General features: G+C 45.8%; 1 protein-coding gene across 4 annotated transcripts in view; it reads left to right on the forward strand.

Annotated features, from left to right (window-relative positions):
* The window catches only part of cnpy3 (canopy FGF signaling regulator 3), a 36,936-nt gene extending 16,871 nt beyond the window's left edge, over nt 1–20,065 (forward strand). For 2 of the 4 annotated variants that reach the window (XM_072505781.1, XM_072505780.1), the window contains 5 exons: nt 3,280–3,403; nt 8,287–8,383; nt 13,120–13,242; nt 14,394–14,511; nt 15,337–20,065. In XM_072505781.1, the coding sequence (XP_072361882.1) occupies nt 3,280–3,403; nt 8,287–8,383; nt 13,120–13,242; nt 14,394–14,511; nt 15,337–15,587 (713 nt within the window). In that variant the 3' untranslated portion in view covers nt 15,588–20,065. The remainder of the gene's footprint in view (nt 1–3,279; nt 3,404–8,286; nt 8,384–13,119; nt 13,243–14,393; nt 14,512–15,336) is intronic. The other 2 variants (XM_072505783.1, XM_072505782.1) reach the window with 1 other exon arrangement.
* The last annotated feature ends 3,973 nt before the right edge of the window (nt 20,066–24,038 follow it).

The raw sequence follows: 24,038 nt of genomic DNA on the forward strand, positions 1-24,038 counted from the left end.
GCCTTGGCTGCACGTTCTCCACTGAGGCCCCTTATTTAACGTGAGTGGCATTTTATAGCCATGTATTTCTTGGCACTGTGAGCTCCGGGAAACACACGGCCAAACATGCTTGCTTTGTTCCGTCCGATTTAGTTGAATCTGTTTCTCTCTCCACAGATGTTACCAAGCTGCTGTTTTTATTTAAAATTTCCAGCATCGAACATCAGAGTTATTGTGTTTCTTACTGTTGGTCAGCTTTTGCTCATTTTCGAGGTTGACATGTATATGTGCATGTTGTTGGCCCCAAATGCTGCTCAAACTGGATGCTACTGCTTCATTACCTCACTGTTGCTTCACAGCGCCAGGATCCTGGGTTCGATTCCCGGCTTGGGTTACTGTCTGTGTGGAGTCTGCACGTTCTCCCTGTGTCTGTGTGGGTTTCCTCCGGGTGCTCCGGTTTCCTCCCACAAGTCCCCAAAGACGTGCTGTTAGGTAATTTGGGCATTCTGAATTCTCCCTCAGTGTACCCGAACAGGCGCTAGAATATGGCAACTAGGGGCTTTTCATTGCAGTGTTAATGTAAGCCTACTTGTGGCGATAAAGATTATTATTATTATGTATTCAAGTGCAACAAATGCGAATGCATTCCAGAAGAATTTCACGCCCAAGACCACCTCGCAGGACAAAGGCAGTTTCTAAGGATTTCATCATCCTGACTTTGTCTGATTGTAATCAAACCTGTATTGTACCTGATCAGAAAGGACTTGGTATCTCAAACCTTCCAAGGCCTCTTCACCTCCCTCTCTATGTACAGTCCACAATCTTCCTGGAGCTGTCAATTGACAATGCTACTTCATTTTGGGATGAGGCTCTGTGCTTCAGGAGGAAATTCCTGACTGTCCTGATAAACTGAAATTCCCACTGACGGCAGAGAGGGAGGTATTTTTATTAAGAATTTTTCAATAACAATATTTTCCACCTTACAAACAATCCCCCCCCCCCCCCCCTGTAATAAAGAAAAGAAAAATAACTTGCGTGGCAAGTCAATAAAATACAGAACTTTGTACATTGGATTCTTCCTGTGCATGTCAGTTTCCGGGTCATTCATGTGCTTTCTTGCTCACATGCCCCCCACAGGAACCCCCCTTCCCCCTCTGGGTTGCTGTTGCTGCTGTCCGACCTTCATTTAACGCTCCGCGAGATGATCTAGGAACGGTTGCCCAGAGTGAGGTATTGATTATGCACCACTGACGTGTCTTGTGACAGGTGCTATACAATGAAAGTTGTTGATAACATAAGCTAAAAGTGGGTGAGCAGGGGGAAGCAAAGGTTCTGTTCCCCAGTTTGGACATAACCTTGTCAAATAGCGGACAAGCCTTTGTCAAAATCTTTCTTCCCAAATCGTTTTAGCTGGAATAGATGTGTGCATTTCACTGTGATACTGCAACTATTAGTTTGACTTAGTCCTGTGATGTAACCACACTCACTTGGAAGCGTTTGTGACAGGTACACTGACCATGCAGTCCTCTGTGCCACTGGTTCACGCACCATCTCTCTTGCTAGTATTTTTGGCTGTTTCTTGCTGTTGCTTTCAAACCGAATTAAAACATGTTGTTCTATCAGTTGATCCTCTTCTGGAACAAAAGTGGGAAGTGAGAGACAGTGTTGCTATTTTTCTTTTTGTTTGTTTCCATTTCGAGAGACAATCATGTCATGACTGACTATTCATTGACTGAGGAGCAATGCAAACGTATTTAAACTGGTGGGGGTTTTATTTCGGATTAACCAAATTTGTCAGTCTTGCGGAGATGACTGGCACGGCATATAGAAATATTACACTGGTGCCCAAGACGGTGCCTTTTTAAAAGTTGGATGTCATAATATGCACCCATGCACATGAGGTAAAAACAGACAGTGACAGACACCCAGGTTAGCCAATCAACATGCAGGACAGAGCACAACCAATCACCAGACAGCACACCAACTATAAAACACACGAGGCATCAGCACGCCGCCTCTTTCCACTGGTGACAACTGTAGTGACAGTCAGGGTGTATATATCAGTCAGCACCTTCTACACGTGGGTCAGAGCTATCCTGGTCTAGTAAGCTAGAGTTAGTACACTTAGAGTAGTAGAGTGTCAACCCACAGCCAGCTGTGTGCATTGTTACAGAAGTTTAATAAATCGTATTGAACCAACGCAGCATGGTAGCATTGTGGATAGCACAATTGCTTCACAGCTCCAGGGTCCCAGGTTCGATTCCGGCTTGGGTCACTGTCTGTGCGGAGTCTGCACATCCTCCCTGTGTGTGCGTGGGTTTCCTCCGGGTGCTCCGGTTTCCTCCCGCAGTCCAAAGATGTGCAGGTTAGGTGGATTGGCCATGATAAATTGCCCTTAGTGTCCAAAATTGCCCTTAGTGTTGGGTGGGGTTACTGGGTTATGGGGATAGGGTGGAGGTGTTGACCTTGGGTAGGGTGCTCTTTCCAAGAGCCGGTGCAGACTCGATGGGCCAAATGGCCTCCTACTGCACTGTAAATTCTATGATAATCTATGAAACGCCTATGTTTGGTGTATGCTTTACAGTTCATCTGCATCCTGTTGCAGTCCGTGTTACCCCAGGGTGAATAACACAACATTGGAATTGAGGCATTGTACAGAGGGAAATTTTAGGAAGTTTCACACTGCACTTGGCTGTGATGCTATGTACCAGACAGAACTCCATGTTGACCCTGGATGCTTGATAAAAGACAGTGTGGCAAATGCCAGTACTAAAATTACTCACTTTGAGCAGATATTCCCAAAATACACTGCTGTCACTGTTAGAACAAAACAAAATTACTGGCCAACGTTTGATTTTTAAGCCATTTTAAAGAGAAAGGGAGACTTGTGTTTCAGATGAGACACCTCATGAGAACTAGACTTGTGCTACAGAATAGACCTTCTCGAAATGGCCAATCTAAGTGAGTATTCGATCACTGACAACAGGGGTGAGAAAAACAACTGAAATTCATTAATAGATTGCCATTGGCTACCTCTTTACAAAGTATTTAGTAGATTTGCACACTTGAATATATTCAAATATCATATTATGACATCCTTCAAAGTGTCCTTGCAGTACCTCCTTTGAACCACTGTGAGAGCACACTCCAGACTCTCGCCCTCCATAACTTTGATAAGCAATTGTTGGGCATTTTGGCTACATGACCAGCCCAATAAATAATGCAATGTACAATGTTCCTTCTCTGCATTTTCAATTAGTCATCTTTTTATACCTGTCTTTTTTTAAAAAAACTCCTTAGTTTGCAAGTACCTTGCTGTGGAATTGAAATTGGCCTTTGAAGAAACTGGAAAAACCAATGAGGTGATTGATACCAAATACGGCTTTCTGGAAGGAAAGGGGTCGAAAATAAAATACAGGCACTCGTAAGCAAATTCCTACAAGTTCACTTATTTTTGTTAGAGAAAATGGTATTAATACTTAAATGAATTCTTCCTCTCTTTTCTGGGCCTTGATGAAAATCACAATGTGATAATCTGCTCTGAGACCTCTTCCAAAATACATTCTGAATCTGCTGTTAGTCAAACCTCTTCCTGCCTTGGAGAGACTGTTGGTGTTTAGTTGGGGGGGGGGCTGCTGGGGGGGATGGTGGCTTCAAAGGCTTGGAGGAATGGCAACAGTGGGGGAGTGATACATCTGAGGCTGGGCAGTTTTGTGCAGGTGGAAGAAAGTAGTTTTGGTAAGAATACTGGGGAATGAAGTTCAGTTTGAGTCGAGCAGTATGCAAATGTTTCGCACCTCATGTCTTAAGCATTGGATGGCTGCTGGGTGTGGTGATGCAGGGGGAGAAGCTTGATCGAGCTGAGAATCCAAGCCAGTGATTACTGGAAAGAGTTGAAGAGGATTGACTTCAGTTTTACTGACGTTAAACTGGGTGAACTCCTGTCTTATTCAGCAATCATTGGGCACGATCTTCAGGCCATGCTGCACTGGAAAAGCAGCTCGCTGCAGCGCAGCGTGGCTGGTGAAAGCCAGGAGACTCCGCTCCCAGCATCTACGCAGCTCACCACGCCTCGAGAGATTCAACACAATCTCGCGAGACGTTGAAAGGGGAATCCCTTTTGGGTAAATTATGCCCAAAGGTGGACTCTCTTTGTTCCCCATTGCTACTTCTCGAGCCTCATTTTCCAGTGGTCCAATGTCTCTTTTTGTCTCTCTCTTATCTTTTATATGCTGAAAAACCTCTTGCAATCTTCTTTTATATTACTAGCTAGCTTGCACTCATATTTCATCTTCTCTCCCCTTATTGTTTTTTCAGTTGTCCTCTGCTCGCTTTTAAAGGCTTCCTAATCCTCTGATTTCCCATTAATCCATCCTTGCCACTTTGTATGCTTTTTCTTTTGATTTTATGCTATCTCTGACTTCCCTTGTCAGCCATGGTTGCCTCGTCCTCCCCTCAGCATGTTTCCTCCTCCTTGGGATGAATTTCTGTTGTGCCACCTGAATAACCGCCAAGAAGTCCTGCCATTGATGTTCCACTGTCTTCCCTGCTAGGCATCCCTTCTGATCAACTCTGGCCAGGTCCTCCTCCGTACCTTTATTCAGTTGTAATACCGTTCCATCTGATTCCAGCTTCTCAAACTGTAGGGTAAATTCTATCATATTGTGGTCACTGCCCCCTAAGAGTTCCTTCACCTTAAGTTCCCTAATCAGGTCTACCTCATTACACATCACCAAATCCAGAATTGCCTGTTCCCTAGTGGTCTCTACCATAAGCTGCTCCAAAAAACCTAGACATTCACAAATTCCTTTCCTTGGGATCCAGCCATATTTCCCCAGTCCACCTAAATATTGAAGTCCCCCAAGTCTGTTGTAATATTACCTTTCTTATATGCTTTTTCTTATATGCCTTTTCTATCTCCTGAATTATTTTCTGCCCCACATCCTGACTACTGTTAGGGGGCCTGTACATAACTCCCATCAGGGTCTTTTTTCCTTTGCGATTCCTCAACTCTACCCACACACATTCTATGCCTTCCGACCCTATATTGCTTTTTAAAAATAAATTTAGAGCATCCAATTTTTTTTTTCCAATTATTTTTTTTTTTAAATGTTTTTATTCTCCATTTTCACATTTTCCTTCAGAATTTACACCCCACCCACAAACAGTAAACAGCAACAAATACAAAATCGCCTTAACAATAACAACGATCCCATCCTCCCACCACCCCAAACAACGGCCCACCTGTCAATATAGGCATCCAATAAAACAAACTCTCCCACGGTGGAAACAAAAAACAAAGGAGAAAAAGAAAAAGGAGTCTGGGACCGCCCATGGTCACCATTAACCTATAGAATCCCCCCCTCTTTCCCCCCCCCCCCCACCCTCAACGCCATCCAACCTCTGAAAGAGTACCGTACATGATACCCAAGAGTTGTAAACACCCCCCCCCCTCTCCAACTCCTCCCGTCCACTGCCTCTTGTAAAACTCCTCCCCCCAACCTCGGTTCCTTCCCCCCCCCCAACTTTCCACCCCGGCTAGACCACTCGGACCTTGTTCTGCCAGGCTCCGATGGCCGCAGCCCCTCTTCTCCCCCCCCCCCCCCCCACCTCACTCCCGTTCACTGGCCGGCTTAAACCAGCCAGCGTGGAGGCCCCCGCCCGGGTCCCTTTCCCCCTTGTCCGGCCCTAGGAAAGCCCAGAAATCTCCTTTTAGCACCCAAACCCCGCATATCCACCTACACCCCAAAGAGGCCTCATTTCAAGTGAAAGTCGCATCACTTCCCTTGTCCAAATATATACAACATTGGCTCCTTTAGCCCATACACCCACACACAGTGAAACAAAAAAGAAGAAAATACAGTCATGAGGTTATATCGGCACATGGCCATTTCTCAATTTCTCAGTTCTGCCACAGTCCTTCTGCCTTCTCAAACTCTTCCGCCGTTCCAAAATAAAAGTCCCTGAGCTTATAAGTCACCCTCAGCTTCGCTGGATATACAGTGCCGCACTGCACCTTGCTAATGTACAGTGCCCTCTTCACCCGGTTGAAGGCAGCCCGCCTCCTCGCCAGCTCCACCGTAAAGTCCTGGTATACACGTATATCAGCTCCAGCCCACTGCACCACCCGCTTCTGCTTGGCCCAGCACAGGACCTTCTCCTTCACACTGTACCTGCGGAAGCACAGAGTCACTACCCTTGGCGGCTCACTCGCCTTTGGTACAGGCCTCCACGACCGATGAGCCCGATCCAGTTCATATCGGGAGGGATCCTCCCCCAATAGTTTCGCCAGCAATGCGGCGAAATACTCAGTCAGCCTCGGTCCTTCAACTCCTTCGGGCAGCCCCACAATCCTCAAATTCTGTCGCCTGGATCTGTTTTCCAGGTCTTCCATTTTTCCTCACAGATCCTTGTTAATCTCCATCACCTTCCGCATCTCCTTCCCCATCGAGGTAAGTTGATCACCGTGCTGCAATAATGTCTCCTCCACTTCCTTCAGCGCCTCCCCTTGCTCCCGCACCTCCGCCACTGCGCTCGCCACCGCCGTCATCACCGGGGAAATCGCCTCCTCCACCAGCGCACTCAAAACCTCCTTCATCTTCTTCCTCATTGTCTCCATGTATTTTGTAAACTGCTTTTCGAATTCCGCAGCCATCACCTTAGTTATTTCTTCAGCCGTAAGCAATGCGGCCTCCCCTGGTGCTCCAGCCTCCATTTTCCTTGGCGACCCCACAGTGACCTTTCCACTCCCCGACAGACTTTCAGCTGTTTTTTTTACGGCCGTTTGTTTGCTCACCCTCGACATTTTCCTTTACTGTGCCTTCACTGTGCCTCCTCTGTGCCTTCTCCCTGCTTATGCCGCCTCCGTGGACCCTGGGACCGGGCTTAAAGCCCCGAAAATGCCATTCCCGAACGGGAGCCCTCCATTGTGTGGCTGCCTCCCGCCCGCCGTCACCGGAAGTTCCTTTTTCCAATTAGTTAAGGGGCCATTTTAGTGTGGCCAATCCACCGATCCTGCACATCTTTTGGGTTGTGGGGGTGAGACCCACACAGACACGGGAAGAATGTGCAAACTCCATACGGACATTGACCCGGGGCCGGGATCGAACCTGCGACCTCAGCGCTGTGAGGCAGCAGTGCTAACCGCTGCACCAGCGTGCCGCCTCCTATATTGCTTCTTGCTATCGATTTTTTAAAAAGTTAATTTTGCACTAACAATGCAACCCTTCCCCCTCTGCCCATCTGACTGTCCTTTTGATAGGACAGATATTCTTGGATATTTAGATCCCCTTGCAGCCACGTCTGTGTAATGCCCACAACGTTGTATCCACCAGTTTCAATGTGCGCTACAAGCTCATTTACCTTGTTTCGTACACTACGTGCATATTTAGGTACAGCACCCATTCTGTGTTGACTGGTCCCCTTATCTGCTGTGCCTGAAGTTAGACCCCCCCCCCCCCCCCCCCCCCCCCCCACACACACACACAATTTAGTTTAAAGCCCTATCTATAGCCTAGTTACGCGGTTCGCGTGGACTCTGGTCCCAGCATAAGACCATAAGACGATGGGAGCAGAATCAGGCCACTCGGCCCATCGATCCTGCTCCGCCATTCAATCATGGCTGATATTCTTCTCATCCCCATTCTCCTGCCTTCTCCCCATAACCTCTGATCCCCTTATTAATCAAGAATGATTAAACAAGCATGATTCAGGTCGTCCCATCAGAACAGTTCCCTTCCCCAGTACTGGTGTCAATGTCCCATGAATTCAAACCCATTTCTCCCACACCAACCTTTGAGCCGCGCATTTACCTCTTTAATCTTATTGATCCTGTGACAATTAGTTTGTGGTTCAGGTAGTAATCCAGACATTAGTACCTTTTTTTAGTTCTTTTTAATTTAGCCCCTAGCCGCTCGTGTTCCTTCAGCAGAAACTCTACCCTTGTTCTACCTACGTGGACCACGACAAATGGACCTTTACGATCCCACTCCCAAGTTGTTCTGCAGCCCAGATGAGAGATCCCGAACCTGAGCATCTAAAATTGTCAGTGAGTCTTTATGGCCTTTCAAGAGTCGGGTCACTTTATAGGCATAATAAAACACCACACAGTTATTTGAACAAAACAAAAAAAATCTGACCTTGGAGACAAGAATCTAAATTACTTTGCCTGGCTGCAGCGAAGAGCTTAAAATCAGATTTGGAATAGCAAAAGGCTTAATTCATCACACCAGTGTCTGAAGATAGATACTCCAGTATGATACACTGTTTTCTTGTTAACTGTATTCATTTTTCTTTTCTCTCGGAAAGTGATATTCGGTTGATTGAAGTAACTGAAAACATTTGTAACCGTCTGCTGGAATATAATCTACACAAGGAGCGAACCGGGAGTAATCGGTTTGCAAAGGTAAACATTGCTGAACTGCCTTTTTGAGTGAAGGAGGTAAAAGCAGGTTTGTTCTGGGTTTTGCTGATGCTAGGTGCCAGGTGGACTTGGCATTTGATGTGTAGTGGTATCTACATTGAAGGATTGTTGTTTGTGAGGAAGCAACTAAATTTATCAAGTCACGGTTCCCAACTGACTTATTTGTTTTTTGGGAGACGGGTGCCAAAAGCACATTTATTGCTCATCCTTTAGTTGTTTGAGAAGCTGAATCTTCTGCCCCTGAGCAAGTGCAATTATTACGCTGCTGATGTTCTTCCCAATGCGTAAGGTAGAAAATACCCGGATTTTCACCCAACAACAATCCAGGACCATTTCTCACATATCTAAAATCAGCTCATTCTTTCCAATAACCTTACATTATGGAACTCGGTCCCCCTCCACTCTCCCTGTAATCTAAAATGTTTGATATTGACTCAATAGACTCTCTACTTGTTTCAATCTTTCTAATGCCTTGACAACAGCTTTGCTTTGGGCTTCTCAATTCTAAGAACATTCACAGTAGATTTCCTGATTGGTGCTATTTTAAGATTTAAAAAAAAAAATTATTGGTATTTTCCAGTCTTTTTACATAATAACAGCTTAAGTGTATCTGGTATTTACAAATAAAGATGTTTCTTATTTAGAAAGATTTTTTACATGTGGTAACCCCCCCCGCCCAACCACATCTCTTTACTCGTTGGTAGCTTAGTTTCTTAGTTTCCCTCTTATTGTTTCCTTCTACCCTGGGCTTCTTTGTTTTTTTTATTTTTTGGGGGGTGTGGGGGGGGGGCTGCACGACCCCTCCCCTTCTCACTTTTTTCCCCATGCTTCGTTTTGTGATTTCCTTGGGTTCCCCCCCTCTCTCTCCAACTCTTTCTCCACCCCCTTCCCCCCCCCCCCCCCCCCCCCCCCCCCCCCCCCCCCAACCCTTTCCCTTGTGTATGTTTTCCCTTATCTTCCTCCGTCTTGCCACCCCAATCCCCCTCTCTTCCTAGTCACTATTGGCCTCAAACAGGCCTTGGAACAGGCTGATGAATGGTCCTCGCGTTTTGCGGAAATTAACAGCAAATTCTTATTTCTCAGCACTCTGCATCTTTCTTTATGCAATGGCTGCTGAATTGTTCAAACATTTTCCTCTGCACTCTATGCTTCAGAGCTTTACTTCCCACTTCCTGGGTATCTGTGCCTACTTCATTTACTCTGCCTTCACAATGAAACACTGCTTACTGCTCCTTGCACACTTGCGGGATGTCCATTGGCCTGTGATGCTAATGCTTGCAAAGAATCCTATGGTTTATCTTGCCCTTATTACACTAGCTGCCTATTATCATATCTAACCCTCAGAATTATCCCAGAGCATTGCCTCCACTACATGACCCAGAAGGCTATTCCAGATGTCATTGCTCTTTCAGTGAAGAAATGCTTATTCACAAAATGACTGAAGAAGTGTTCAGTATTGTATCTGACTTGTACCAATGTCCCCTATCCTGCGGATATGAATGAACTTACACCTGGATTCTTCCGCCCCGCCTGCTGCGGGACGTGGACCATGTAAAGGCCCATTGACATTGGTGGGAATTTGCGGTCGTTGGGCGGGTGCGGCCGGAGAATCCCACCCTTAAAGTGATACACTTGTATCTTTTCTATTCTTTTCTACATGTATAAAGACTCTTGTTTTGCAGTCAGGGACAAAGTAACAGCACTTGCCGCTTATCTCAAAATTTTCTACAAAGATCTAGTGATCAATTTAGCATGATGTTCCACTTTTCCAGTGACCGTTTAAATCTGGGTGCCAAATTAAAGGGATCTCCAGGCATCCAGGTACAGTGATGACAGCAAGCAGGATAAATAGCGAATCACATTGACGCATTCTCACAGAGAGCAAACCAGGAAGTTAGAAGCACATAATCCCTTTACAACTAAGTTAAAATTTCAGATGGCAAAATAAATGACTGATGATTGGATTAAAATGGAAACAAAAATAGAGATAAACTCGGGGTCATAGATTCATTATGACAGTGATGGGCAGTCTAGGCTAGTGCATGGGCCACATGAGTAGCCCTCATTCTCAGTGGGCCATAACATTGAAATCAGGCTTGTTCACTAACCGTGACCCCATGAATAAGATTAAATACATTAAACATATGCCAAATATTTGATAACGGGTTATAGAACATGCTTAATCATTTATATGTTAATAGAATTGTCATCAACTTCAAAAACAAAATAAATATTTACACCTAGGACACCAAGGAAGTGCACGGCTCTTGCAGTCAATGCTGTGTTCAAACAGCAAGCACCTCACAATGTGAATCATAGAGTCATAGAATTTACAGTGCAGAAGGAGGCCATTTGACCCATCGAGTCTGCACCCGCCCTTGGAAAGTGCACCCTACTTAAGCCCATACCTCCACCCTATCCCCGTAACCTAGTAATCCCACCCAACCTTTTGTATTTTGAACACTAAGGGCAATTTATCATGGATAATCCACCTAACCTGCACATTTTGGACTGTGGGAGGGAACTGGAGTACCCGGAGGAAACCCACGCACACACGGGGAGAAAGTACAGACTCCGCACAGGCAGTGACCCAGTGGGGAATCTAACCTGGGACCCCGGCGCGGTGAAGCCACTGTGCTAACCACTGTGCAACCGTGTCACCCTGGATGGAAATCCATGGAATGTGGCAACCGTGCGCATTGGCAACGGTCACAAAATGTCTCATGGGTTGCCGTCGGAACCCAAATGGGCCGCATGTGGCCCCTGGGCTGCAGATTGGTCACAACTGAATTACGGCTAAGTATTCGGCCCATTGAGTCCAAGCTGGTTCTCTTGTTGAGTCAGTCCAGTTCCCCCATTCTTATCCTCAGAGCCCTTCATGTTTTTTTCCCTCGTGCGTAACCAATTTCCTTTTCTACTCATTTAAAAAAAATATTTTTTATTCTCCTTTTTCACATTTTCTCCCAAATTTACACCCACCAACAATAAACAATAATCAGTCACAAATATGTCAATCCCCACATCAATAACAACGATCCCACCCTCCCACCAAACCCCAAACATTAGCCCGCATGTTCACATAAACAAATGACAAAAAGGAATCAGGAATCACCCATAGTCGCCATCAACACACACCGCCCCCTCCCCCCAACCCTTCCACCCACCCCCCACAGCTAATGTTCAATGTTATCCAGTTCTTGAAAGTGCATAATGAATAATGCCCATGAATTGTAGAACCCCTCCATCCTTCCCCTCAGTTCAAACTTAACCTTCTCAAGAGTCAAGAATTCCAACAGGTCCCCCCGCCACGCCAGGGCACAGGGTGGAGAGGCTGCTCTCCAACCCATCAGGATCCACCTTCGGGCGATCAACGAGGCGAAGGCTACAACATCTGCCTCCGCACCCGTTTCCAACCCTGGCAGGTCCGACATCCCGAATATGGCCTCCCGGGGGCCCGGGTCCAGTTTCACGTGCGCCACTTTAGAAATTACCCTAAAAACCTCCTTCCAGTAATCCTCTAGCTTTGGACAGGACCAAAACATATGAACATGATTAGCAGGCCCCCCCACCCACCCACCCACCCCCAATGTTCACACACATCTTCTACTCCTTCAAAGATTCCGCTCATTCTCGCCCTTGTGAGGTGTGCTCTGTATACCACCTTCAACTGTATCAGCCCCAACCTCTCCCACAAGGTGGAGGTATTCACTCTCCGGAGCACCTCACACCAGAACCCCTCCTCCATATCCTCTCCCAACATTTCCTCCCACTTTGCTTTGATCCCTTCCAGTGGTGCCTTCTCCTCTTCCAAAATAGCCCCGTAAACCACTGACACTACCCCCCTTCCCCAGTCCCCCTGTCGTCAGCACCTCCTCCAGCAATGTGGAGGCCGGCTCCACCGGGAAGCCCTGTATCTCCTTTCTGGCAAAATCTCGAACCTACATCTATCTAAACATTTCCCCCCCTGATCCAGCCCATACTTCGCTTCCAGCTCCTTCAGTCCTGCAAACCGACCCCTAAGAAACAAATCTTTTAGTGTCTTAATCCCAATCCCCTTCTCCTCCCATTTCCGAAAATTTCCATCCCAATTCCCTGGCTTCTTTTTCTACTCATTGGTCATTTCTGCATCAACCGTCCTCGTAAGTAGCAAGGTCCAGGCTATTATCAAGCACTGCATAAAACAAGCCCCCTAAAAAAGCCCCCTAGTCCTGTATCATCAACTAATAGAACAGCTTTTCTTTGTTCTTCAATCCTTGAACCATGCTGATAAATCTCCACTTAAATTTGGAATTTTAAGATATGTGGAATTTATCATGGAAAGTTTTGCATTCCACAAATTTAAAATCATCTTTTTGGGCTGATGAGGATGTTTATCAGTAATTATGAAGTTAGTTAATTAGCTATTTAAGACTAATTCAGCAAGGTGTATTGGTTCTCTTGTCAGTTCAGTGATTTCTAATTGATTGCAGTCAAGGGAGACCTAGACAATGCACCCTCTTAAGGGATCAAATCAGCAACAGCAACTTCTGAATATCTGGGTTAATCTGCACATATCACTGAAGACCAATTTTAGGAGGAGATGGCTAGGAAAGCAGAACGATTGATGAGTGAGGTACCATAAAAAAGAAGTAAAACTGGATCTTCTGAAAAAAATATCAAGGAGTAATATCATCAAGTACAACGTTGTTAATGCTTTATTTTACTTCTTTCCAAACCAGGGAATGAGTGAGACATTCCAGACTCTCCATGGCCTTGTTCATAAAGGTGTAAAAGTTGTTATGGACATCCCCTATGAACTATGGAATGAGACATCCGCTGAGGTCTCTGACATGAAGAAGCAGGTATGTGCAGAGCACCTGTTCTGCATCTTGGGGGTGGTGAGTGGCAGATGCAGTACTGTTTTCGGAGGAAAAATAATAACACCAAAGCTAATTATTATTTCCGGTTCCCTTGAATCTTCGATTGTAAAAAGCGCTGTCCAGTATGGAACTGCAGCAAAGAGACCAGGAATGTTCTAGGATTGAGGGACGTTGAGGTGCTACAACAGAAGGGGAGAAATCAGCCAACATTTCAGATCCTGATAATTATCCGGTGATCTCTCCTGGAAGTCTGTGTTTATGTCCTGTGATACCCGTGATATTCACACTCTCATACTTGGAGAAAGGGCTATTAATCAAGGTACTGGAGGGTGCTCAGCATCACTGGGACATTATCCTAGTCTACCTTACTGCCTTCTGGAAAGGAAGAAAACTAATAAGAGGCAAAAATATTCTTAGCTATTGATTTTGGGCTTGATTTGCCAGTACACGAGATAGTGACCAAGATCTCTACAATATTGTAGCAAGTATTTATAAAATGCATATAAATTTAAGAATAAATACTCTTCTGCATTTCAAACTTCAATAAAAAGCTATTTAACGCTAAAAATTAAACTCCCAATTGTTCTCGAAAAAATACACTTTTACAGCCAAATTCATTATTTTGGGAGTGGTGGGGAGGGGAATGGCCGATGTGGATCAGGCTGTGCCCAAAGGAAAAGCTTGAGGTGCACTGGAGGGGTTTGTTGGGATTGGGGGGGGGGGGGGGGGGAGGGGAGGGGGGGGGGGGGGAGTCAGTGTTGGGGTAGGGGGGTTCTAATCCTTGGGCAATGGAGCACCGGGAGGCAGAGAAGGACAAGAAGGAGGTGGCGGAACATGTTCTCTTTAGAATACATTTGCTGCTGGTGGAAGCTGTTGTACGATGCTTGTGCGTTGCAAAATATCCCAACCGCATGGTGATTGCTTGATGATTTTCTACACAAAATAGCTTCTTCTCAGACTGCCATTAACCAACAAAATACACAAGGGGATCAAGATACCAGTAGTTTTTCTTTTAAAGTAAGTTAGGGATGAGTTGGCAATGCAGATAAATATACTTGCCCTGAAAGCAATGAAACTATGTTGGTGCTTGTTTAACTCCAAGTATGTGCTCACTCTCTTTTTTTATACCCCAGTGTGATGTAATGGTGGAAAAGTATGAAGATGTTATTGAAGACTGGTATAAAAATCATCAGGAGGAAGACCTCACCATGTTCCTCTGTGAACGGCATGTGCTGAAGCCCCATGAGACAGGTATAAACCTTTCTAACACTGGAAGTCATAGAATAGAAACTCTACATTGCAGAAGGAGGCAATTCGGCCCATCGAGGCTGCACCAACCCTCTGAAGGAGCACCCTACCTTGGGCCCGCCCCCTTTCCATAACCCCACCTAACCTGGACACTTAAGGGGCAATTTTACCCACTGGAGGTAACTGGAGCACCCAGGGCAAACCCACGCAGATATGGGGAAAATGTGCAACCTTGCAGTCACCCAAGGCCGGAATTGAACCCGGGTCCCTGGTGCAGTGAGGCAGCAGTGCTAACCACTGTGCCACCATGCTGCCTCCCTGTCCTGAAGACATGCACTTGCATGTCGGCTGCTTTAATTTTTATTGCAGACAGAACAATCGTCACTGGGTGAAAAGCGGTGACAGAAACCCTGTGAAGAAGTGGAACAGAATTCCCTCGTTTCTCTGAATTGCCGTGGCATATTTTATTGCAGTTCGCTGTGACCAATCTATCTGTCCGTCCTCTTTCTGGTATTTTGAGTTGAAAGAAACAGCAAACATATGAGCCTCCCACGCTCCCACCCCCAGCCTACACGTGCTGCTTTGTGGCATAGTTCCTAATGTTAAAGGAGCCTTATTCGGGGGGGGGGGGGGGGGGGGGGGGGGGGGGAATGGAGACAGATAGTATGTTGTATCTGTCGGGAATGCACAAATGAAGCCAATGCATAGTCACAGTGTGGCAATGCAGAAAAGCATGATTTGTTCTTTGATGTCATGTGTGTTAAATAACACAAAGGTAATTTTCCAAAGATTCCTGCACAAAGGTGAATCAATCCGAATCTATTTCAGAATGTTTGAGGGAAGATTGGAACAGCCAGAAGGGCGATCCTGCACTGATCGATGAAGAGAAGAAGAAGAAGACAAAAAAGAAGAAAAGTAAGGAAAAAGAGGGCAAGGAAGAGAAAAGCAAGAAAGAGAAAAAAGGAAAGAAAAAGAGACGAGAAGAGGACAGTGACTGGGAAAGGGAAAAAGACATGTCGTCTGATGATGAGCAAACCCGACAGGAATCGCGTCCCACCCACAGACCTGATGAACTGTAAAGACTGAAGGACTAGGCCAGAAAGTATTGGTTCAGTAAAGCGTGTGTTAAAGAGCATTGCTGGGCAGTAACCTGAATCCAGTGGACTGTTTTCAAAATATCAATTTAAATTGGTTTAAATTAATTGGTTACACTGACAAAAACAAAAGTCACTTATCAGACTGTTGGTTTGTCTATTTATACATCATGAACACCGGCCTAACCCCATTTTCTACCGTCCTCTCCTATTTCTGAGTCACATTGATGTGGAACGCGACAGACCGTGTCCTGTTCTATTGCTTGACTTTAAGCAAGTTACTGTTGACATTTTATGTTTGAATGCCCCGTCCAGCTTTTTTTTAGGGGCATTTTAAAATGTTTTTATTAAACATTGTTGCCCTTTTTGCACCGGAGGCACCAATAATGTTGCCCTTTTTAATACTGAGTGGGATACTATCCCACCAGCGTCACCAAGAATGTTGCCAATTAATAATGATGATATTGCTTTTCAGAGTCACCAGGTATCAAATGATACCACCTCAATGTTCAACCGGATATTGATCAAAGACCCAACAACCAGTCAGTTAGTTCAAGTTCAATAATGGTTTATTTACACACGAGGTTAACACAACATAAAAACACTACAAGCTAAATTATACCTAACATTACAACAACCTGTACTTAACTTCAGGTACCCGGCTTTGGCAGAGGAACAAGGCCGTTGTTCGGATCTGGAGTGGCTGGGTCTGGAGAAGTAACTTCGGTTCTGCTGGGCTCATCCGTCTGGTAGCGATCGTTGAGCTTGAACTTGCTTCTGGTCGTGGTGTTGCAGTTGGCTTCAGGTATAGGCCAGGCCAAAGAGTGCCGGTGTGCCAGAGCCAAAAAAGATCGAACACGTGGCAGTGTCTCACTATCCTTTGGGGTTTTGCGCTCTTTTGGGCGGTCCTTAGCTTTGGACCCAATAATTCGTCAGGCTTCGATTACTGCCTTCGATTTGAGCCAATAAAGGGGCGGGTGCCTTGATGGCTGGGCGTATCCTGAGCGGTCATTGACCTTGGCTGCCTGGGCTTCCTGGGTGAGGGGAGTGGCGCCAATGTGTCTGGCATTGTATCTGATACCTGAGTACCAGTCCTTTGTTCTGGGGAAATGGGCCATTAGAATGCAAATCGGCTAGGGGTTTTGATACTGTCTGGTTCTCTGTTCGTAAACATACATTTAGGCTCTGAGTTTGCCTGAACCCTGTATTGGCCACATTTCCCTTGCGTCTTTGCGAGTATCCATGTTTCCTTTGTAAGTGGCCATCCCAGATGGCTACAACATGTAGATCTAGAGTTGTAGGAACAGGAAAATTAATCCATATTACATCTTTTTGTAGTTTACCCACTGGTGAGGAATTCATAATTGGCTAACCTTGTGCCAGAAATTTGACCTGTGATTGGGGATTTGAGTCAGGAAATTCTGTCACAACATTCAAAACGCGAGTTGCTCTGAGGTAACTGTTGCTCAACTTAATGTTGCGAAGTATCAGGTGGCCTGAAAGCCAATCCCATGATTTCTATTTCATCAAAACACCAAGGAGGGACCTAGGATGAAGCACGCACCAAAGCTGAATTATAAATTCAATTTGTAGCTTTACAATGTCTCCAATTGTAAGAAAACAAAGAGTTGAGACATGAGTCTCCCAAAACAGTGGTACTCTGCCTCTTAAAACAAATAGAACAAGTTTACATGTTTAGTTCCTGTGATTTGTTGGTTTTGTTGTAGGGAATATCCCCATAAGTGGGGCCCCATGGTAAGTGAAGTCGCCATAGTCCCAGCTGACTATAGGTTGCTTTCCCCTTATTTTTGATGGGGGAGAGCTGACTGGTGGTGATTTAACCTGAGGATCACCGCACCTCAGGCAAGGGGCAAGGTTGAGAAGGGGGGGGCCTTCATGAGTAACTTCATTGGATACTGAAGGTAGAGACGGATTTTCCATTTTTGTGGAGAGCCAAATGGGATTGCAAAATGTGATCTCTTGAACACCAGGAAATATTGTGGAACCCCATGTAATAAGAACAGTATTTGACTTGGGTATAAGTCAGTGGCCTTCTGGCTTTCATTTGATCCACACCACTGGTGTAGAGTTGAGATCTTCATGGGTGACAGAAACACGCAATTCTTTCTTTCATATACTACAGGAAAGTGACTCATAACTGAGCATTCTAACCAAATATATGCGTGCATTCAGCAATGGATGGGGAATAAATGCTGGCCTTGCCAGTGATGCTCAACATTCGTGAATGGAAAAAAAAATGCTGTCAGCTAATTTGATTGAAAGAAAATCTAAACTCCTTACTGCTGCAAAGTGACGATTAAAAACTCAACGGGAACATTTAGAAAAACACTCAAGTCAATATTTCAAGGCAATGTGGGTCTTGGGGAGGGGTTTGGATGACCGGAATAAAGTAATCCATTCTCATTCACGTGGGTTTATGAATTTATCCACATTGACAGAGACAGACAAACATGCACTGGTGCTTACCAATGAGATACATCATTCATTCAGTGAAATGAAGGTCCCTGGACTTGCAGCACTCGGGCTGCTGATAGACACAATTGTCTTGATTCTCGGAATTTTCCACTCACCTTGGCTTGTGACTTCTGTAAATCAGTAACCATTTGTGCTGTTGCTGTCCCTTCTGATGAAAACTGATAATCACTTGGGGTGTGGTGCTGTAGAAATTCACAATATCTGTCTAGCCAAATATAGGTACACAAGCCCCTGGGCAAAGTAATTTTTTAATGTATTTGTTAAAACCCCAATGATATCCTTCCATATTTTTGTTGCTTTTTATGCTCCTTCTGATTGACTGTTGGAAGCACAATTTCACAGCAGCAGCATAAAAATTTTAAACTACTTAATGACTGCTCCTGAAGTGTTTTTCTGGACGTTTTGGAAAAGTTCCAGTTCAGCTCCTCCTATTCAAATCTCAGGGACGCTCATTATTGGCAGCAGGAATTAGTCAATGTGGGTCTTGTATTACACCTTGGCAGAATGTTCCAAACCAGAATACATGATTTATTTTTATTCATTGACGAGATGTGGGCTTCGGGGGCAAATCCGGCATTTATTGCCGATTTCCAATTGCCCTTGAGAAGGTGGTGGTGAGCTGCCTTCTTGGACTGCTGCAGTCCATGTGGTGTAGGTACACCCACAGTGCTGTTAGGGAAGGCGTTCCAAGGTTCTGAGTTCCCAGTGAGAGGTGACATATTTCCAAGTCAGGATGGTGAATGGCTTGGAGGGGAACCTTCCAGCTGGCGGTGTTCCCATGCATCTGCTGCCCTTGTCCTTCGAGATGGTAGCGGTCGTGGGTTTGGAAGATGTCTAAGGAGCCTTGGTGAGTTCCTGTGTTCAAAAATACGATGACATAAACAGAGTCCCGATAGATGACTGGTGCTTGACAGTTCAAGCCCCACAGTCCTTGTCAACACGCAAGGAAAATGGGTGGGCAAATTACCCCAGGGCATAGCTGTGAGCGTGCTAAGAGTCCAGAGGTTTGGAAGAAGAACACCTATAGGGGGGGCGATTCTCCAAAATGGAGACTAAGTGTTCGCGGCGTTGTGATCGCCATTGCATTTCATGACGGCGCGAAACAGGCGCTGGGACGACCGATTCTGTCCCCCACAGGGGGCCAGCACGGTGCCAGCCTCCCTTCCTAGTGCCAAATGGGCGCCGCATCAACCCGCGCATGCGTGGGGGACATCTTCAGTGCGCCGGCCCCTATGCAACATGGCGTGGGGGTTCAGGGGCCGGCCGTGCAACAAATTAGGTCCGGGGCGAGGAGAGGCCGGCCCGCCGATCAGTGGGCCCCAATTGCGGGCCAGACCCCATCAGAGGCACCCACTGGTGAAGGAGCGCTTTGCCCCGCCCCACAGGCCGCCCCCCGACCCTTCGCGCAGAGTTCCCGCCAGCAGAGACCAGGGGTGAACGGCGCCGGCGGGACTCTGCTTCTTCTGCTCGGCCCATCCGGGCCGGAGAATCGGCGGCCCGCGGCCGGCGCTGCATCAAACGTGCCGGCGCAAACGGCGCCGATTCTCCACACCTCGGAGAAACGCGCGCCGGCGTCGTGGTGCGGTTGCGCCGATTCTCCGGCCCGGCGCGCACTCGGAGAATCGCGCCCATGATCGCTCAGTTGGGAATAATCCATAGAATCCCTACAGTGCAGAAAGGAGGGCATTCAGCCTATCGAGTCTGCCCCAGCACTCCGAAAGAGCACCTCACCCACCTAACCTGCACATCTTTGGACTGTGGTGGTGCAAGAAACAAAATATGGAGTGTGGTTGCTTTTATTCTAATAGAGCAAATAAAGAATTGAGTGGAAATGTAGAATGAAACAGTTCATCCAAACTCATTCAGAAGCTGGCTGATCAGCTGTTTGTTCTGTTTTTATTCATTGTTGTCAAACCTCAACACTCAATAAATAGTTACAGTTGTGTGTTTAATCAGTAAATACAAAAGTGTGTCCTACGTCACTTCCAGCTTTTGTTAAGTGAATGAATTTCCCATTGAATCAACCAGGCAGAAGGTCAGCTGTGCTGTGACCCCCCCCCCCACACACACACACAGACAACCCCCACTCGCAACGGGATTCGTGCTAATTCTGTGTGTTTCAAAGTATGGATTATGGTGCTGCCTTATTTTGGGTCTTGGCTGCGGCCATATCAGAAAATGCATACCTCCCTGCCAAATGAATGAGAATCATTGGACACGGCAAGCATGTACTTGGTCTCAAACCCACCCGCCAGAGCGGTTCACACTTAACAGGTTCAGGACTGGCCACGGCCCTTGCTTGGCCAACCTCTACAGAGGCGCCATTAGTGTCAACCCCCTATGTGCCTGAGAGAATAGAGCAAACTATGCACTACGTCGTAGATGAATGCCCAATCCACAGATTCAGTGGAGACCATCCACACTGAACAAAGCAGGACCAAAAGAAACTACTAGGTTTTATGGACTTTGAGCTCGCTAAATCATGCAGGACAGTCCTGCCCTGGAGATGCCTCATACCCTGGCCTGTAATTCTGGACTTGGGGCCTTTTGCATCTGGCAGAAGAGGGAGAGCTAACTGACTTCTGTCAGGAAGTCACATCAGTCCTGGGGGAGAGACTTCCTCTGGCAGGCCTTGGGAGGTCAACTGAGCAGAAGACATGGGTAGCCTGTTGTGTTGCATGTTGATTTATTCCTCTCCCCCGACAAAACATTTCCAAGCCCAGAAATGGTCAATCTCTTCAATTGTTGCCCAACAACTACTTCTTTCGAAAATCAGTGAGGGGGATGCAGAAAGCCCAGGCTTATATTTGAAAATCGATAGGTAGGGCAGTCAAGGCAAGTGAATCCTTTCCAGCTCCTCATAAAGGCTAGTTGATTGTCACCTCGACTCCACATTCTGCCCCCCAATAACCTTTGAAAATACCTCACTCTAAGTACAAAAATTCATAAAATGGTTTCACAAAAGACATCTCAAAATCACAAGTCGATCGACCTATTCTACAATCCCATTCATGTCACATGATCCTCCCCCAAAATAAAATTTGGCTCATTTCCAGACTGTGCGTTTAGAGTTTTACTGGCGTCCTCTGTGTTGACAGACTATTAAATTCCATCTTTGTATTGATGCTTATCTAAATATCTTGGGTTGCTGATGTATATCAGACTTTAAATTTCCTGTTTGTCTTAACTATCCAGATAATACCTCTCACTTGTTTTCCATCATATCTGCTACACTTATTCATTATCTTAAATGATTTGTATCAATTCAAAATGTTAACGCATTTTGGTAGAACGTTATTTGAGAAACAGATGGGAGGGAATGACAGCTCCCCCGCCTGGTGGCTGATGAAAGATGATCGTAACATTACCCAAATATTAAGATGCGGCTTTGACAGAGTCATCGGACTCGAAACGTTAGCTCTTTTCTCTCCCGCCAGATGCTGTCAGACTTGCTGAGACTTTCCAGCATTTTCTCTTCTGTATTCTCCTTTTCAAATGATGGCATCCTTTGTATCTGTAGCAACTGGTAGGTAGGTTATGTCTGTATGGTAATATGAAGAGTCAGCTAGATTGATCAATTGCCATTTTCCAATCCAACATTTTCATGCACAGATACACCTTTGTTGTAGGGAAATCATGTGCTCAGAATGCAGATAAAACATTTAGTCATTTTATTCATTCATTTCAAGGATATTGGCATCGCTGACAAGGCCAGCATTTACTGTGCATCCATAATTTCCTTTGAAAAAATAGTGGTTTGGTACAACTGGGGTTTTCCAGACCATGCCAAAGGGCAATTAAGTATCGGCCACATTGTTGTGGGTCTGGAGTCGCACATAGTCAAACCAGGTAAAGGCAGCAGATTTCCTTCTTTCAAGGGCATTAGTGAACTAAGTAGGACTTTATAACAATCCAGTAGTCATGGTCAAGTTACTGATAACTTAATTCCAGATTTACTTAATTCATTGAATTTGAATTCCCCAGCTGCTATGATGGGATGTGAACTCAAAAGATCATTAGTCCCAGCCACTACATTACTAGTCCAGTAATATGAACACTGCTACCATATACAGACCAGATAGGTGGGAACAATTGTACCCTTCTGCACCTGCCATGCGTTTGTCCAGGATCTTTCATGATAAAGGATTAATTTTTGGTTTTAAGTTGACCGTTGCCAATTGTCCAAGATTCCCTAGCCAACCTGGAAGAGCTGAAGATTGGAAGAGAACTCGGGAACGGCAGCACAGTGGTTAGCACTACTGCCTCAGCGCCAGGGACCCGGGGGTCAATTCTGGCCTTGGGTGACTGTGCGGAGTTTGCACTTTCTCCCCGTGGGTTTCCTCCGGGTGCTCCGGTTTCCTCCCACAGTCCATAGATGTGCCAATTAGGTGGATTGGCTATACTAGATTGCCTCTGAAGTGTCCAAAGATGTGCGGGTCAGGTGGGACTACAGGAATATGGCAGGGGAGTGGGCCGAGGTTGGGTGTCCTTTCAGAGAGTCGGTGCAGACTCGATGGGCTGAATGGCCTCCTTCTGCACTGTAGGGATTATGATGGATGCTATCATACGAACAGCTGAAAATGTAAGCATTGATATTCTCTTCTGTAGCCTATAGCCCTCGCAGGAGCTCTGCCAAAGTATTACATTTAGAAATTTTGAAGGAACAAGGCCCTGTGGGAACATTCCATGTGCAGCTATTAAATCCAATCTGCCAAAAATGTCCCTGAATCCCAAAGTTAAACTGTGTAAGTTGACCTCCATGCAGCTGCCTCAGTCACAGAGAAGTTGATGGCACACACCATTTATTACTATATTTATAAGTTATCATATGACACCTATAACTGTCAGAACTTCATAAAGATTCTGAGCTCCTTTCACATACACTGCATTGATTATAGTGAAATCATTGTATATAAGAAGCCACCTGGTACATCACACCCCGTCCTGTTATTTGCTCTATTTGGAGCTATTGCCCTATATTTTGAATGAAAGTGCGTTTCACACCATTATGGTTTGAAATAGGTGCTATGCTGACAAATTTATTCGTCTGTTCATTTGCATTGTCTGCGGTGCAGATTTGATGTATTCAGTAAACACAGTTGCAGAGGGACTGCAGACTGCAAACTCCATACAAGCAAAGTTAAGTATCAGAACAGCAGCGCGATTTTCTTTTAAGTCTTTTGAAAGCCCCAGTACGCATTGCAAACTATTCGAAACCTTAACCAAAGTTGATGTAGAAAGTGAAAACTGACAAGCAAAATTGAGGGGGGAATTCGACCCCAAGATGCCAGTGTTAATCGGCAGGCAGGTCAGTAATGGTGTAGCCCAGACTGTTCCTCTTTCCTGACCACTGCTAAAATGGAGGTGGTGCAATACAACATGGCTGTGGGGATAATCGCATCAGTTTACTCCAAGCTGCATCTTCACAGGTCAATATTGCAACATTCTTGCAAGAAGATGCATGCAAACATCAGACCACTGCTGACTATTCGGCAGTTGTGTCAGCCTTCTGTTGCAGTAAAGCCCAAGGAACAAAATTTTCTGATGCCAGGCATGATGTGGCATTTTTAAAGGGGGTCCCGATCTCATAATCACGCTACAGCACCTCCTCCCCCACCCCCCAATCACTGACAAGGACCTCCATCCGTCCAATCGCTTGCAAAGCCCTCTCCCATCAGGCCCCCTTGTTAGCTTGGCACTGCCATGAGTTAGTGCCAGATTGGCACTGCCTGAGTGCCTGGGGGCAGAACTTCAGTAGAGCACTTGGTTTTTCAAGGAAGAATTTCAGAACAGAGGAAACCCCACCAGAAAAAAAAACTGCAGTTAGAAATAACACCTGGAGCGAAATTCTCCATCCCGCCCCGCCACATTTCTGCCCCGACCCGCCGGCGGGATGCTACGTTACACCGGCCTGTCAATGGGGTTTCCCATTGTGGGGCA

This window comes from Scyliorhinus torazame, chromosome 5, assembly GCF_047496885.1.
Source record: "Scyliorhinus torazame isolate Kashiwa2021f chromosome 5, sScyTor2.1, whole genome shotgun sequence".
Lineage (NCBI taxonomy): Eukaryota > Metazoa > Chordata > Chondrichthyes > Carcharhiniformes > Scyliorhinidae > Scyliorhinus > Scyliorhinus torazame.